At 34.3% G+C, this 16,323-nt stretch overlaps 1 protein-coding gene across 1 annotated transcript in view; it reads right to left on the bottom strand.

Moving 5' to 3' along the window:
- EPHA6 (EPH receptor A6) overlaps window positions 1–16,323 on the bottom strand; it is a 449,967-nt gene that overhangs the window by 409,754 nt on the left and 23,890 nt on the right. Inside the window, exon 2 of the mRNA XM_026700746.2 lies at window positions 15,538–15,602. Coding sequence (XP_026556531.1) covers window positions 15,538–15,602 — 65 coding nt within the window. The remainder of the gene's footprint in view (window positions 1–15,537; window positions 15,603–16,323) is intronic.

Here is a 16,323-nt window from a genome sequence, read left to right as displayed (position 1 = left end):
ATTCTGGGGCAAAAGAAAAAGATGCAGATTACTTCCAAATTTGATTTATCTTGGGCATGTTAAAGTATGACCATTTGATTTTAAGACCATTTGGAGGAGGCAGAGTCAAAATTTACTTCTGTGGTACTACGTGACAGCAGCTTTACAAAAAGACTGTTTTTTTCATCAGCTAAGCCTCATTTTGAATAACCAGCACAATGTATGGGTCAGAAATGTGTGCATAATACAACGACTGTTTGAATGTCACAAATAAAGTACATTGTCTATATACTATAACTAGATTTAAAGAAAACCCAAGAACAGCTACAAAACAATAAAAATTCCAAAGTGATTTCACTTTTAAGAAAAAGAATCACGATTGATTTACAAACTCAAATAATTCCACCAAACCATTTTTGGGTTGACTTGTGTTCTGAAAAGACAGGACTAACAAATCTGAGTAGAGAATAGATGGAAAAGGCTTGTTTAAAAAGAAGAGAAAGAAAAGCATAAGAGAGCAGAGAAGAAAGGTTCTTTGAAAGATGAAAGATGAAGTGATAACTGAAAATAGTTAGCTGCAGGTGTTCCCTGAACATAAAATATATTTTGCAATGTAATGTTTGTACTTTTTTTTTATAGGGCAATAGACAAGATAGAATTATCCACTGATCTCATTGTTAAGAAATTTTCTGGTATGCTTTTTAAAAATGCACAACTGTCATTTAATGGCATTAAAATTAGATGCACATTTTATTCCTCTAGAATTATTTTATGTAGTATATGGAAGGAGACATGGGCTTAATCTATAGGCTTAAATAGAGAGAAAGTGCTTGATTAAATTTATTAAAGTTTATTAAGAAACATGCTCTACTGCAGTGAAAAAGATATTCTGCAGTCTGTTGTGTAAAGTTTACCTAGAATTTTCCTCCTTTTCTCTCCCACCCTGCACCCTTTTTGCAATTTCAGTTATTGTTGTGTAAGAAAGAAAGTCATGAAATTCTGACATGAAGTCTTCAAAGTCATGCTTTTGGAATGGATATAACTTTACAAATAAAAGAATTTAGACAAGAAATTTATATAATAGACTACATTAATATCATAGATGTGTAAAATACACAAAGTTAACAGGTTAGCAAATATCCTCAGAGGCTTCCCTGATAAATAACATTGTCTCACACCTGACACTATTTATACCTTCATCATAGAGACAAGTGCTTTGTATTTACAAAAGTATTCATATATATTTTAATATTTGTAGAATGTGCTAAGTAGTGTTATGTTGGCTTTCCCAGGGAAATTTTTAGGAAAGTGTGGTTAACTATGAAGAGGTAACCATTAGACGATATCATTAATGTGAGTGAGAATTTCAATATCCAAGCATTGATATTTTGCACATACAACTTTGTATTGATATCTCTACTTGCCAAAAGTTTGGATATTTTGAACTTGAAATACATCTGCCTCATATTTAATATATCTCATCATATTTAAAATTGTTGGTGTCTGTTCTAACAAAAGGCTAATTCAGACAGTTTGCAACATCTATTCAATACTGCATTCTTCTGAATATGGCAAAAGTTGGATGTATTAATGAATTATTAGCAAGGGTTAGCACAAACTGGGTCCATACCTAAATATTCCCACTATAATATAATACAAAAATTAATATTGATTTTAAATGAATATTGATCTTTCATTTTGCAAGGAATGAATACCTTGCAACCATATTTCAAATTCTCAAATCATGCTAGAATGTCATTAATCTTGTTGCTCATATATTGTCCCCAGATTTACCAAAACTTGATAGTTTGAATTTTGTGTACATTTGAGTTTTATCAGTACTTTGCTTATATACTATAATTACTTGAAAATAATTTTGAAAAGGTGCTTCAGAAAGTTAATGCCACATCTCTTTAGTGCAACACTATCTTTTTCATATTTCCATGCAAGCCTATACAAAGAAATAGCTACCTTGATTACTGATATTTAAGATGCTGATGTTTTAACAAGTCAATTCATTAAAGCAGCCACATTTTTTCAGGCTTATGGGAAAATCTGAAAGAAACAACCTCACAACTGCTTTAAAAGGTGATATGTTAACAGTCCTATTCATTTTAAAGCACTTTTATGAAATCTTTTCAAAACAAATTTGATCAGTGATTGTCAACTTGAATGCAAGATGAGGATGTTTCAAAGACAAATTTAGTATAATTTGTTTAAGACAGTCAGAACTGAGAAGTTTTTTGTGAACCTGGCCCTGACAGACAGGATGACTCATAAGCTGTGAATTACCCACTGGGCAGACTCAATATAAAAACTGTGACTTTTTGGCAAGGCAAAAAGAAAAATGATTTTTTCCCCATCTCTAGCTGAATTCACTCAAAGGAATGCTATAGCTATTTGGTAGTTAGCTCTGAAACCTCTCTCTTTTGTAAGGCTTTAATTATCCCAGTGACAATTTTTTTTAGAGTCATCTGTGGCCAGATATCCTTAACAGACCTGACCTTAACTTAGCCAATATAATAAGGAAATGAGTAAAGACTGCTGGAGAAGGGAACAAATGATAAAATGAGTTGGGATATTGTGTGCAATCTCTGCACCCTTTTTTTTGGTAAATTTTTTTTGAGTTTTCATACACAAAAAAACCATAATACAAATAAAACATCTTTTTTGAAAGTAGCATGGTCCTGGGTTACACTTCTTCGTACAGACACAAATTCAATTTCATGCTCATTTTTATGTTCTGTTCCATATTTTATTGCTATTTTACATTTTCTACATAGCTTTTCCCATCTTTTAATTTTCTCAATTTTATTTTGATTATCTCGTCTCAATTCAAATCATTATATTTATACTTTTTGTCTGTCCTGTTTCAATTTCATATTATCTTTTCTCATTAAACAAATTTTCTCCTGTAATTACTAATTGGAGTATGACACCTTTATATCTTTTAGTTTTATCCATTTAACTCTTATTTAAGCTTCAATATATACCTTAAAGTTATAACATTCAATATAATAGATAACTTCCATTTGAATTCTGTTTGGTACATTCTTAAAGTACACACTATATTCTTAAAAAAAGATTATAAATATATGTAATTAAAACACTCATTCCATTCCAATTCAGTTCTATCATTAATATTAATGTTCATTAAAATCTTAACTTCTTTAATATTACTTTTCAATTAAATATCATACTTCTTTGGGAACAATTATAAGCTTTCCATAATTAATTTTTCCCCCTATTCCTCTTCACTTATATTTTATAAAACATTAAATAATTAAAATGTTCCATCCTTTCCTAATTCAATTATCTCATTCGTTTTTTTTTCATTTATTTATTAACAAACATTTTACTGGGTTACAATAACTATTTTATCCATCATTTTAATCATACATTATTTCAAATTTTCTAAAATTATTTCTATTTTAATATAACAATACAATCTTATGTACCTTTGCAGAATCCCTTTTTCAATTAAATTTTCACCTATTATCTCTAAATAGGCCCTGTTTCTCCATATCTTGTTTCTGTCCTTTAGAACTTCTTTTCCTTTCCTTCTTCCCTCTCTTCTTCTCCCTCCCCCCCTTTCCCCCTTGTCTCTCTACTTCTATTTCTCTCTTCTGTATTCCCCTCTTCTGTTGCTTTCCAATATTATACTTGTTTTTCAAACTATTTTTCTTTTCTTTGGTTGTTTTTTTAAATCTTAAACTTTTCATTCTCTTTCCCCCCTTTCCTTTTTCTTCCCCACATAAAATTACTTGTTCACTAAAGATGGCTTCTTCTTTGTCCCAATCTTCTTGTTCTGCAGGCATTTCTTGTTGTTTCTCATAGTTCCAAATCTCCATTTCTAAAAGTTGAAATACGAAGCCAAAAGAACTTCTTCCTTCTTATGCATCTTCTTTATACTTTTTAAGTTCCATCTCCAATTCTTCTAAAAGTGGTGCCATTTTAAAAACTTTTAAACAACCACCTGATTGATTTTAGTCATTCAATTCAATAACCAAAAATCCAGAGATCACAAAGTAATCCAAATACTCCCAAGCTGTTTCTTTTTGCTTCTTTTTTCCACTTTCTCTTCTAGGGGTTCTACTATTTTGTTGCCAAGTTTTAGTTAAAACATATCTTTTAGAAGTCTTGTTAAAGTTTTACTATAGATTCCTTTTAATTCCAGGCAGTCTCCTCCTTTTTTTCCCAGATCCTGCCCTTTGATTCTTTTTGTCTCCTTTCCCACTCTTAAAAGCTTTTAAGTATCCAGAAATCTTTATTATCCCTTTGACATTTTATTTTCAGCTTCAATGCCTATTGATGTCAAAGTAGATTTTTTTCCCAATTTCTTGCTTAAGTCTCTTAGCTGTCAATATAGGGAAAGGGAGACAGAAAAAAAAAACAAATCCTTTCCCTTCTCTCTCTTTTGCTGCTTCAAAATCTTCTTTGGGAATGTTACTTTTTTTGTAGTTTAAATTCCAGGTACCTTAGTTGTTGCTTTTGCAGTTTAACCCAGTTAACCAAGACTTTCTCTTCTTATCTTCCTCCTGCACATTTTTTTCCTGTCAATTTCTTCTTTGAGGTGGCCATTTCTGACCGCTGCTGCAACCACCTTCGGGTAAGGGAGTACTGGCCAGCTGAGGAGGAGAGTTGTGGCTCTCCTCAACCCTGCTGGCAGTCTCCCCCTTCTTCACCACCTCTACGGGGTGGCTTAGCCCTGAAACCAGCCAGCTCAGGGCACTCCAGTGGTGAGCACGGATCAAAACCATGCATGATCGTGGTTTCGGTCTGTCCACGAAGAAGCTCAAATTGGAAGCCTTCTGCACCCTTTTTATGTGTGTCATTTTGAGGGGTTCTTCGCACTCTCTGAGCTTGTTTTCTTGCAGATGTTTCATTATCCAAACTAAGTAACATCATCAGTGCTAGTAAGGAGTATGGTTTGCTGTCAGTTTATATTCTAGTGGCTTGTCCTGTCAGTGTTGGGAATGGACTTAGACATTTTTTGTTTGGGTGTTTACTGTTGGCTTCTTTGGCAATTTCTTGATTGGGGTACTGTTTACTTGATTGTTGGTCTAATGTTAATCTTGGAGTTAATCTCTTAACATCAGACCAGCAATCAGGTAATCAATATCCCAATCAAGAAACTGCCAAAGAAGTCAACCAAAGGATTTTTAAGACCAGCCCCAATGACACTGACAGGGCAAGCCACTAGAATATAAACTGACAGAAACCACACTCCTTACTAGCACTGATGATGTTACCTAGTTTAGGTAATGAATGCCTGCAAGAAAACAAGCCAAGAAAACACACACACACCCATTTCAACCCTGAGCTACAAATATTCCCCTTACTGGTGTGTCATATTAGTTCACATTCACACCTAGGGATACAATTTATACTGTGACCTTTTGAATCATTTGGATTCTGTTATTTCTCTACTGATTGCTACTTTCTTCCTCATGGCCATCTCCTCTCTCATATTTTCATTGTATTGTTCCTTAATAAAATCTAAACTCTTTCTCTGAGTCATGTGTGGTCATCTATTCTGAGATCCATACTTATGCTGGAGTTTGGGAGAAAGATCCAGATTCTATATATTTTTGGGCAAGGTTCATATTCATTCTGGATCTGGGAAGCATTTTTGAGTGGAGATGCCTTCAAGTTAGGGATGACTCCAGACAACTGGTCCCTGCAATTTTCTTGGTAAAATGTTTAAAAAAATGTTTGCCATTTCTTTCTTTCTAGGACTGAGAAAGAGTGATTGGCTCAAATTTACCCAGCTGGATTCATGCCAAAAGCAAGACTACAATTTCCAATCTCCTTGTTTTTAGCCTGATGACTTAAACACCACTAAAATAAATACTTTCAAACACTATTTGGTTAAAAAAAAAATCCCAGTCCTTGCATGAAAAAGTATTCACTCTGTTTTTGAAATGTTTCTCAGTTTCAGTCTTTGTATGCATGCTACTTATTCTCTGATGTTTTCTGATATGTGTCATAGAAATACACTTCATAGAGACAAATACTGCATATATTCACTTTGCTGAGCATACATTAGTGATATGGGGAGCAACAAAGATTAAAAAGAACTGAAAACTAGGGAAATTACTGCACATTGTAGAATAAGGTCATATTCCTAAAGTACAGATACTTGAACTTGAAAGTAAGACGAAGACACTTGAAAATACTGAGTTTTTTTATGTGGACAAATTTGGAAACATCTTGAATATTGCCACAGGCAAAAGCAAAGAGTGAAACAGAGTACAGTGATTATGACTTATGCTATTTCTTAAGTTATAACTTATTTAAAAAGACATATTTTATTTAAAAATGAGGAAACAAACTCAGGATTATTTTAAATTACATTTAAATGTGTAAGAGAGTTATATAATTATTTAAGCTTAGCACCCCTTGAATTTGTATTTTTAAGCAAGACAGATTGTGTGTTAAAATAGTCCAAACTAAATATTGCATGAAGGCTGAAATAGTTTCATGTCAAATTTATATTAAATGTAGATCTCCCCTCCCCCACCTCAACATTTGCATTCATATTGAATGATGATAGTGTCTGCTAATTTAAAAAAATGAAAATGGAGAGAAAATCATTTAGTATCATATAGTTTTTGATAGTCTTGGGATCCTTGAAATAATGTCCCTAGTGTGAACTAAATCTCACTTTGAGATCAGAGTATAAATATTGATTCAAGCAAGGTAAATTTGACATTGCTTTCCTAAATTCAATAAAACCCAATGCAGGCAGGCAGAATTCTTGGAAGGTCATGGATTTTCAAAACACAACAAATCCAGGTTTCTGTTCTTACCCAAATTGTAGAGTTATAGAAGTCAATGAACTAAATGCACTAAGCATATATCCAAAGGATGGACTAAGAAAAAAAAGGAAAAAATGTACTAATGTGTCTCTGAAAAATATTAATTCCAGGTTAACAGATAACAGATAATCAGAGTTGGAAGGGACCTTGTAGGTTGTCTAGTCCAACCCCCCACCCAAGTGGGAGACCCTACACCATTTCTGACAAATGGCAGCCCAATCTCTTCTTGAAAGTCTCAAGTGATGGCGCTCCCACAACTTCCAAGGGCAAGTTGTTCCATAGGTTGATTGTTCTCACTGTCAGAAAGTTTCTCCTTAATTCCAGGTTAAATCTTTCCTTGTTTAGTTTCTATCCTTTATTCCTTGTTTGGCCTACAGGCACTTTAGAAAATAGCTTGACCCCTTCCTCCCTGTAGTAGCCCCTCAAATATCAGAAGACTGCTATCATGTCTCCCCTGGTCCTTTCCTTTACTAGACTAGCCAAGCCCAGTTCTTGCAACTGTTCGTTGTATGTTTTAGCCTCCAGTCATCCTGGTTGCTCTTCTCTGTACTTTTTCTAGAGTCTCAACATCTTTTTTATAATGTGGTGACCAAAACTGGATGCAGTACTCTAGGTGTGGTCTTACTAAGGCTTTTTAGAATGGTATTAGTACTTCCCTTGATCTTGATTGTATCCCTCTGTTAATGCAATTTAGGATTGCATTAGCTTTTTTGGCGGCTGCTGCGCACTGCTGGCTCATATTTAGCTGGTTGTCCACTAAGATTCCAAGATCCCTCTCACAATTACTGCTATTGCGCCTGGTTTCACCCAGTCTGTATGTGTACTTTTGGTTTTTCTTGCCTAAGTATAGGACTTTACTTTTCTCTTTATTGAATTTCATTTTATTAGATATGGCCCAGTGTTCTAGTCTTTCAAGATCCATCTGGATCTTGAGCCTATCTTCTTGGGTGTTAGCTATTCCTGCCAGCTTAATATCATCTGCAAATTTGGTAAGTTCCCCTTCTATTCCCTCATCTAAGTTGTTAATGAAGATACTGAAGAGTATTGGGCCTAAGATGGAACCATCCCACTGCTTACTTCCCTCCATGTAGATTTAAACCCATTAAGGACTACTCATTGAGTACGGTTTGCCAGCCAGTTGTGAATCCATCTAGTGGTGGTGCTATCTATCCCACTTTTTTTTAGCTTGCTAAGAAGTAGGCTGTGGTCTACTTTGTCGAATGCCTTGCTGAAATCTAAATATATTATGTCCACAGTATTTTGCTGGTCTACTAATTTAGTCACTTTGTTGAAGAATGAAATAAGATTGGTTTGGCGTGATCTGTTTTTAACAAACCAGTGGTGACTGTTAGTTATTACTTTACTTGTTTCTAGATGTTGGCAGATCTGTTTTTTTATTAGCTTTTCCAGTATCTTCCCAGGTATTGATGTTAGGCTGATTGGTCTATAGTTTTCTGGGTCTGTTCTTTTTTCTTTTTTGAATATGGGAACCACATCAGCTCTTTTCCAGTCCCCTGGTAGTTCCCTGGTGCTCAGGATTTTTGAAAGATATGGTGCAGTGGTTCTGAGATGACCTCTGCCAGCTCCTTTAAAACTCTGGGATGTAATCCATCAGGCCTCGGTGATTTGTGTTCATCAAGATCAGACAGGTGTTCTCTTACTATTTTTTTGTTTATTTTAACTTTTATTTCTGGTCTGCCTTTTACAGTTATGTTTTTGGTGGGCTGAGCTATAGTTTCTTTTTGTGTGAAGACAGATGCAAAGTATGAGTTAAGCTGTTCTGCTTTCTCTCTGCTGCCTGTTACTTCCTTGCCATCTTCTTTCTTTAGTGGGCCGACTGTTTCCTTGATTTTTTTCTTGTTATTTATATGTTGGAAGAAACTTTTTTTCATTATCTTTGACTTTTGTTTCAAGTCTTTGTTCGTTCTGAGCCTTTGCTATCCTGACTTCGTCTTTGCAGATTCTGGCTATCTGCTGATATTCTGCCTTAGTTGTATGTCCTTCTTTCCATTTTTTGTACTTCTCCTTTTTTCTCTCTCAATTTGCCAGAGAGATCTTTGTGCAGCAATGCTGGTTTCTTCTTGGATTTCTTGTTTTCTCAGTGGTATTGTGCTGGTCTGGGCTTCTATGATCATACTTTTTAGAGTTTCCCAAGATTCTTGAGTTGTTTTCCCCTTTAGGATTTTCATCCATGGAGTCTTTCCCAAGTTCTTATTAGGGGGTACATTTCAAAGTCTATGAAAAGACTTTGATTTTTTTTTCTTGCAAAGCCTTGGGAAGTTACAAACCAGCTATCATAAAAGACAAATGAGTGAAACTACAAGAAACTGGCTAGTGGGTTGGCAGGCATAAGATTAACAATGTGGGATAGGGGCAGAGAGAAAAGTTATCAGAGACTTTAGTTTAGAAAAAAAAACAAATATTCTAGTACAGACTGAAAATGTTACTGTGAGTCATTATAAAAAGAATGAACAAGTCGTACATCTCCTGAAAGCCAACAACCACCACTCTCCCAATCAACAACTGCATAGAATGACAAATTTAGAAGCATACATTCCTTCATCAAACTCGGCTTTTTAAAAAATAAATAAATAAATCAGCAACTGGAAATTATTCAAAGCCTTAGAAAACCTCTCTGGGGAATGAAATACACTTCTGAAGTGAAGTAATTACATCTGTGGTTAATTTCATTGGAAGCTTGCTAACTGACAAGGAAGCATTTACAAAAGCTGCAATCACTGGGATTACATGTTCTCATGAGTCTTACATAGCCATACAATCCGGGATGCTCACACTCAGCTCTTCAGTGCAGGTGTCCTCTAATTAGATATGTTTCAGACCCAGGTGTGCATATCAAAAGGTAAACAGAGCATACTGATGAGTTGAGAGATTCCCAAGAAATTCTCTTTAACAGTAGCACTGTGTGGATTCCAGACTCAGAATAAATTTCAAAATTAAGGCAAGTTTGCTGCCCTTTTCCTTGTAAATGATAGCCTTGACTATGAGACTGCAAATGCAAATTCACCCAAATGGGAGCAATCACTTTTGAAACCGTGGTAGAGAAAGTTATTTTAATAATAGCCTTCCTGCTTTTTACCATCTTCAGTTTATGACTTCTTGCACTTTCAGCAACCCTTGCTTCATTAGGAACAAATCATATTTCTTTCCAATGCAAAATCTCTCTCCCCTCAATTCAGATAGATAGGGTTGTTTAATAAATTTCTTTGGGGAAAGAGGAAAGCAATCTATTACTTGAGAAAATGATATTTTATTTAATGGAGCTTTGGGTGAATGCAAGAACTGTGTTATATGATGTTACTTTGAGAATATCGATGTCCCTTCTACTTTTTATTTTTTAAACTGTTTCCTGAGGAAAGTCTGAACAAGTACAGTTGGATATAGAAAATATATACAGCCCTGGTAAAATGCCAGGTTATTGAAATGTAAAAAAAGACCAAATCACTTCAGAATTCTTTACACCTTTAATATTAAAAATAAACTATACAATTCAAATGAAAAACAAGCGAAATTCTATGTGTTCACACCCTCTTATAAGTAGAGAAATTCTATGTGTTCACACCCTCTTATAAGTAGAGATGTGGTTGTATTCAGAATTAACCCAAAAAATTCAAACTGATGTTAAATAGTAATCACTACACACCTGCCATGTGGTAAAATGACTCTAATTAAGCTGTATAAAGTTCAGCTGTTCTAGGAGATTTTTTCTGACATTTACTAAGTTGCTTCTTATAGCAAAAGCCGTGGTCTGCAAAGATATTATAAAACATCAAAAGAACTTCTTGTTAGAAGATGTAGTCAGAAGAAAGATACACTGAACACACTGAAGACAACCATCAACAAGTGGAGAAAATGTGGAACAATAGTAACATTACCAAGAACTAGATGTCCCTACAAACTCAATGAAAAAACAAGAATAAACCTGGCCCTAGAGGCTGCTAAGAGGCCTCTAATGTTGCTTATAGCCAGTATTTGCCAGAAATTTCTACAGCTAGAGCTGTAGAAATTTCTGGAAAATAATGGCTGCCTAGTACATGTGACCACAATCTCCATATTTTTCATATGTCTGAGCTGTGGATAGAGTGGCTAGATGAAAGCCTTTTCTTATAAAGAAAAACATTCAGAAAGGCTACATTTTGCAAATACCTATGTCAAGTCTGACAAAAGCATGTGATGAGACTTTGGTTTACATTTTGCCCATAATTCCAAAGAGTATGTTTGGTGCAAATAGAACACTGCATATCACCAAAACTATACTGTATCCACAGGGACAAAATTATGCTTTGGGGCTGCTTTTCTTCAGCTGGAACTGGGGTTTTAGTCAAGATGGAGGGAATTATGAGCAGGTTCAATTATAATTAAGTAATGGAGGGAATTATGAGCAGGTTCAAATATAATTAATATAAGTTAATTTTGGTACAATAACTTTATGCTCTGCTAAAATGCTGAAGACAAATTTCACTTTACAACATGACAATGATTCAAAGCATAATCAACAAAAGAATAGCTTCACCAGAAGCTATTCTATATTTATTCATTTTATAAAAGCCTAGCCAAAGTACAATTGAAAGTCTGTGAGGTGACCTGAAGAGGGCTGGGCACAGAAGATGCCCTCACAATCTGACAGATTTGGAGCACTTTTCAAAGAAAAGTGGACAGAGATTCTCACGGCAAAATGTGCTTTGCTGATAGGCTCCTTTCCCATAAGACTGAATACTGTCATAAAATTAAAAGGTACTTCAATAAAATATTAATTTAAGAGTGTGTGCAACTTTGTTATTGTAAGTTTTTATTATTATTTCCCCCTTAAAATATTTCACTTTGTACTATTGAATTGTACAATTTATATGTTATATTAAAGATGGAAAAAATTAGGAAATCTTAGTCTATTTCTTTTTTACATTTCAAAAACCTTGCATTGTAACAGGGGAATGTAGATTTTCACAAATAGAACAAACAAAATGTTAAAAAGTTATGATATTTATGTACTTACTTACCAAGCACATCTAAATTATATTAAAGTAACCAAAATATCTTTACAATCTCTCCAAGGCATGTCACAATTTTTGAGCACCCCTAATATTTGGAAATTGAAAGTTAAAAAATTTGACACACCCTACATGTATCAGTATCTTCCAATTAATTTCTAATAGTTTCTTTTTCCTATTTTTATTTTTTTACATATTTTTACATGTTTTCTTTTTTCTCTTTAACATATTTTTCTCTCTGTGTTAGGTTTGGTAGTTTGTCCTGAGAATTTCTTTGCTATCAAGAAGGAACATCCTTACAATTGAATGATGATGGAAGAGCACACAATGGCAGTTGTCAAAACAACTAGGTTTCTCAAAAGGAAGAACAAGAGCATAGTTTAGTTTAAACATGACAATGGGTTAATGCAATGTGGGATCCAATTCTAATCCTAGTGAAAAGATGTGGATTTAATTTATATATAGATAGGTAGAAAGATTGATATAGATAATGCAGTTGAAGTACACTGATGATGATCCATGCTTTTGTCTGGCCCTTCACCACTGTAGGTGAAAGAATGGATTATAGTATCTTTGCCCCAGTTCATTGTAAATGCACCTGCCTCTATATTTCCAAGCCTTTGATTCCAATCTGTTTTCTGACCCAAGCTATATTTACCGCTCTAGAGTGGTTGCTTTGTTCTGTTCTAAAAATAACTCTAGCTCTGATTCACTGTGACATCTGGCATGGCTCTCCCCTCTAGTAGCTGGCCATTGCCCGGTGAAGTAATTTATCTTGAGCTGCTAATGGATTTTTTTTAAAAAAATAATTTTGTGATCAATCCATATATGACCTATTAAGTCAATAAACTATTTTCAGGCATGGAAGTTCTTATTCCTTTGCACCATCATAACTCCCAATGGGCACCTTTACTATTTCTGTCCTGGCTGAGTGAAATACGCACCCCTTGATTTTTCACTTCCTTCCTATAGTACTGCAAATCTTCCTTTCATTAAAAAAAGTCTTTAAGTTTCAATATAGGAAGTTTGCTACTTCATGTCTATGAAGTTGAACTGATAGCTCTTCCTCAGTACAAATTTTACACGGACCTACAGAGGAACATTGGAACAACAACAAATAAATGTGTCCTCTGCTGCAACTGATTGGTATAAGGGTACTAGAAAGGGTGAAAGAGGAGAGAGAAGAAGGGTTTTAGTTAGTGTCCAAAGACATAATATTTTGTGTATGTGTGTGTGAGTGTGTGTGTGTGTGTGTAAAAGAATCTGGGAAAGCAAAGGAAATCCATGACATTATTGAAGTCTAAAAAAAAAAGAAGAAGAAGACAGGCATTGATAGACAGGCCCACATAGAGGCAAGCCAATATGGCTCGCCTTCACTGCACAGATGGGAAGGCCAATACATAACAGAACAGAATTCAGGTCTTGGGATGGCCATAAACCCAATCACACTGTAAACCATTACAATTTTATTTATAATTTCTGAAGCAACAGCATTAAGAATCAGATGGAAGGAACATGGGAGACAAACTTTAGGTTGTAATGTGGAATTACCCTCAAAATATTTCTACTTCCCCCAAATCCATAATATTTTTTTTAAAAAATCTGCTACTAACTGAATGAAAACCCATTTCTGATTCTGTAGCACTCTCTCTCTCTCTTTCTCTCATTTTTTCTTTTTTCAAATGGCTGCATCAACTCCTACTCTCCATGCACTTTTCATGAAATGATTTTCTGATTTTTGTATTTCCCATGACAAATAACTTGGCAGAGACTCTTCCTAAACATATTGAACCTGCTTACAAAATTGTAGGAGGGGGAGGAAAAGACAAAAAATTGAACCACATGAAAAATCATAATTTAAAAAACCTGAATGGACCAGTGCTATTCAGAAAACAATGTCTTTATAGATGTTCCCCAAAGTTACAGAAGCATATGTATAGAATAAATTCTGTAGAATGTGAAGTAATAAAATAGCAATAGGCTGGCTGCCTACAGTGAATATTCTGTGGAGAAAAGGCTGCAAAATTAGTTTGAAATCTGCTATTATATAGTTGTTGAAAGCAGATGAAAGAAGTGATACTATGTCTGAAAATATTTATTACTTATTTTTTTAGACAAGTGGCTATAAGTGCATTTGATATCTAATATTTTTAGATATCTGATGTCAAATCTTTTAACAGAAATTTACATTTTTTCATGTATCAACTTAAACAGTTTTACAGTTTTCAATTCTTCAAATATTCATTGCTATAGATCAAAGGTATACATTTAGTTCAATGATTTATACAGATCTGCAATGCATTTGAATCCAGTATTTAAGTAATGTAACTGTTTTGAAACATAAGAAATGTACGCTATCACAATGTCCTGGTCACCGTTGCATTTTTTTCAGCAACTTCTTTCCATCTTTTTAGATTTCTAGATTCTCAGTCTAACCTTTTTCCTCCCATATGGAATTCCTGCAGAATTACTCGTGACTAATTACTTTTCCCCTTATGCTGATAATTACCAAAAACTATGGCAATGGGAATCAAATGTAAATATACAAGATATTTAAGAAGAATCTATATCTAAGCAATCATTATGCACATTGACAAACATATGGCAATTTACTGCTCTAGACCTACACACACACACACACACACACACACAGACAATCTTCAATGATTATAACAACCACAAAAAATTGAATAATTTTATTTTTGAATAATCAGTGGTCTTGTTTCTCTGCCTGTTTTCACATATTGGATGAAAGAAAATTTGGATGAAGGAAAATTAAACTTATGTTAGGCAATATTGTCATATTTTACTTTGTTTCATGATTAAGTTTCAAGAAACCATGCTTTAATGCCAAATTAGAATTATGCCTATGTCAGAAGATAAGAAAAGCTGATCTGAATGATGTCTGAGATCTGATAATGAAGATAATGTTCCATTGCTTAGAAAAATATGTGGACGTTGCAATAAGGCAACATAATCTTTATATTTGTCTTGTTAACCAACTGGTAATATTCTATAATGTTACCATATGTCATTGACAATGGCATTCTATTATTTTTCCCTGTATCTCCTCTTGATACACTGTATTTTTAGACTTTGGAATGCAGAACCTTATAAGAAATAAAATAAGTATCTTATACACAGGAGAGCTTTACAACATACTTCCAAAAATTATTATACTTATTATTCTAAATTTGCATAAAATTTTGGATAGATTCCAACAGCTGAGTACCGCATAAGCTGCTAGGGCTTTCACTGCTGTGGAATAGCTTATATTTCATAAATTCCATAGATAAATATAAGCCCCTATTCTCCAAGGAGCTGATAAAACTAGGATTAATGCTTCCAAAACAGCACTATGGAAAATATTTATATTTTGAACATCAGAACATCAGGTCAAATATCAGAAATGTTCACTGAATTTCATTCACATTATTTTTAAACAGAAAACTATTTCCACAATTATCAAAAGGTATTTTAAAAAGATATTCATACTTAAAAGTTGACTTATGGTGTAAGTCCATAACTATTCATAAATAAACCATCAGAGGTGATTAATTAGTTGTGCCATTTGTATATCAGTAAATGCTTCTACTGGTGCAGTTCTATTTTTAGAAATATCTACTAAAATGTAGTTTTCAATTGAATTAAACATACGGTGTACAATGTATAATTCAATGCATATCAGATATATTCCAAATAGCCATCAAAATCTATGTTGGTTGACTTACCCCATTTAGAGGATAGGTTTTCCATCCTAGCTCTCCAATTACGGTGGTTGTGTCAAGTAATACAACTAGAAATAAATAAATAAAGTTAATTAAGAATGTGTTTTAAGCAATTTAATGCAGCAAGCTACACAACTTTATAAAATTAGTACCTTTTTTCTATGTTGCATTAGGCAATCAACTCAGGAAATATGGATATCCTAAAGGGATACCTTTTCCATTTTAACTATTAATAAACAGAATTTTAATAATCTTGTTTTCAGATTGTCAAATATCCAAACCTCTCTTAAGATATTTTAAAATGCTTTTTTGATGCAGGAATCTTCAAGAACCTGTGCATAGAAATTAACACAGAAACATGTCAATAGGAACATGTGCAATATGTTGAACAGGGGTGTCAGAATGGATTTCTTTGAGGGCTGGATCAGCATTGTAGCTCTCCTCCATGGGCCAAGGATGGGGGGATGGGACAGATACTTTCTGCAACACCCTGGCAGCTAAAACTACCTGTGCACAGCCTCCCTGTGCCTCATTTTCACTATCCATGGCCTCCTGCAGCACTCTGCTGGCCATTTTTGGGCCAGATTTTTCCCATTTGCAGGTCCTTTTTTGAGCCATTTTTTGGCCCATTTTCAGCCAGCAGAGTGCTGCAGGAGGACATGGAGGATGAAAAGGAGGCACAGGGGGCCCGTTTTAGTTTCCAGAGGCCTTTCATATTTCCAGACCCCTGGGGGATGGATTTAAGCACCCTGTGGACCAGATCTGGCCTGTAGGCCTTGAGTTTGACAC

The sequence above is a fragment of the Pseudonaja textilis genome, chromosome 7 (genome assembly GCF_049901715.1).
Source record: "Pseudonaja textilis isolate UNSWEBS1 chromosome 7, rPseTex1.2, whole genome shotgun sequence".
NCBI classification, from domain to species: Eukaryota; Metazoa; Chordata; class Lepidosauria; order Squamata; family Elapidae; genus Pseudonaja; species Pseudonaja textilis.
The sequence above is the reverse complement of the archived record's forward strand: the minus strand, read 5'-3'. Positions and strand labels throughout refer to the sequence as shown.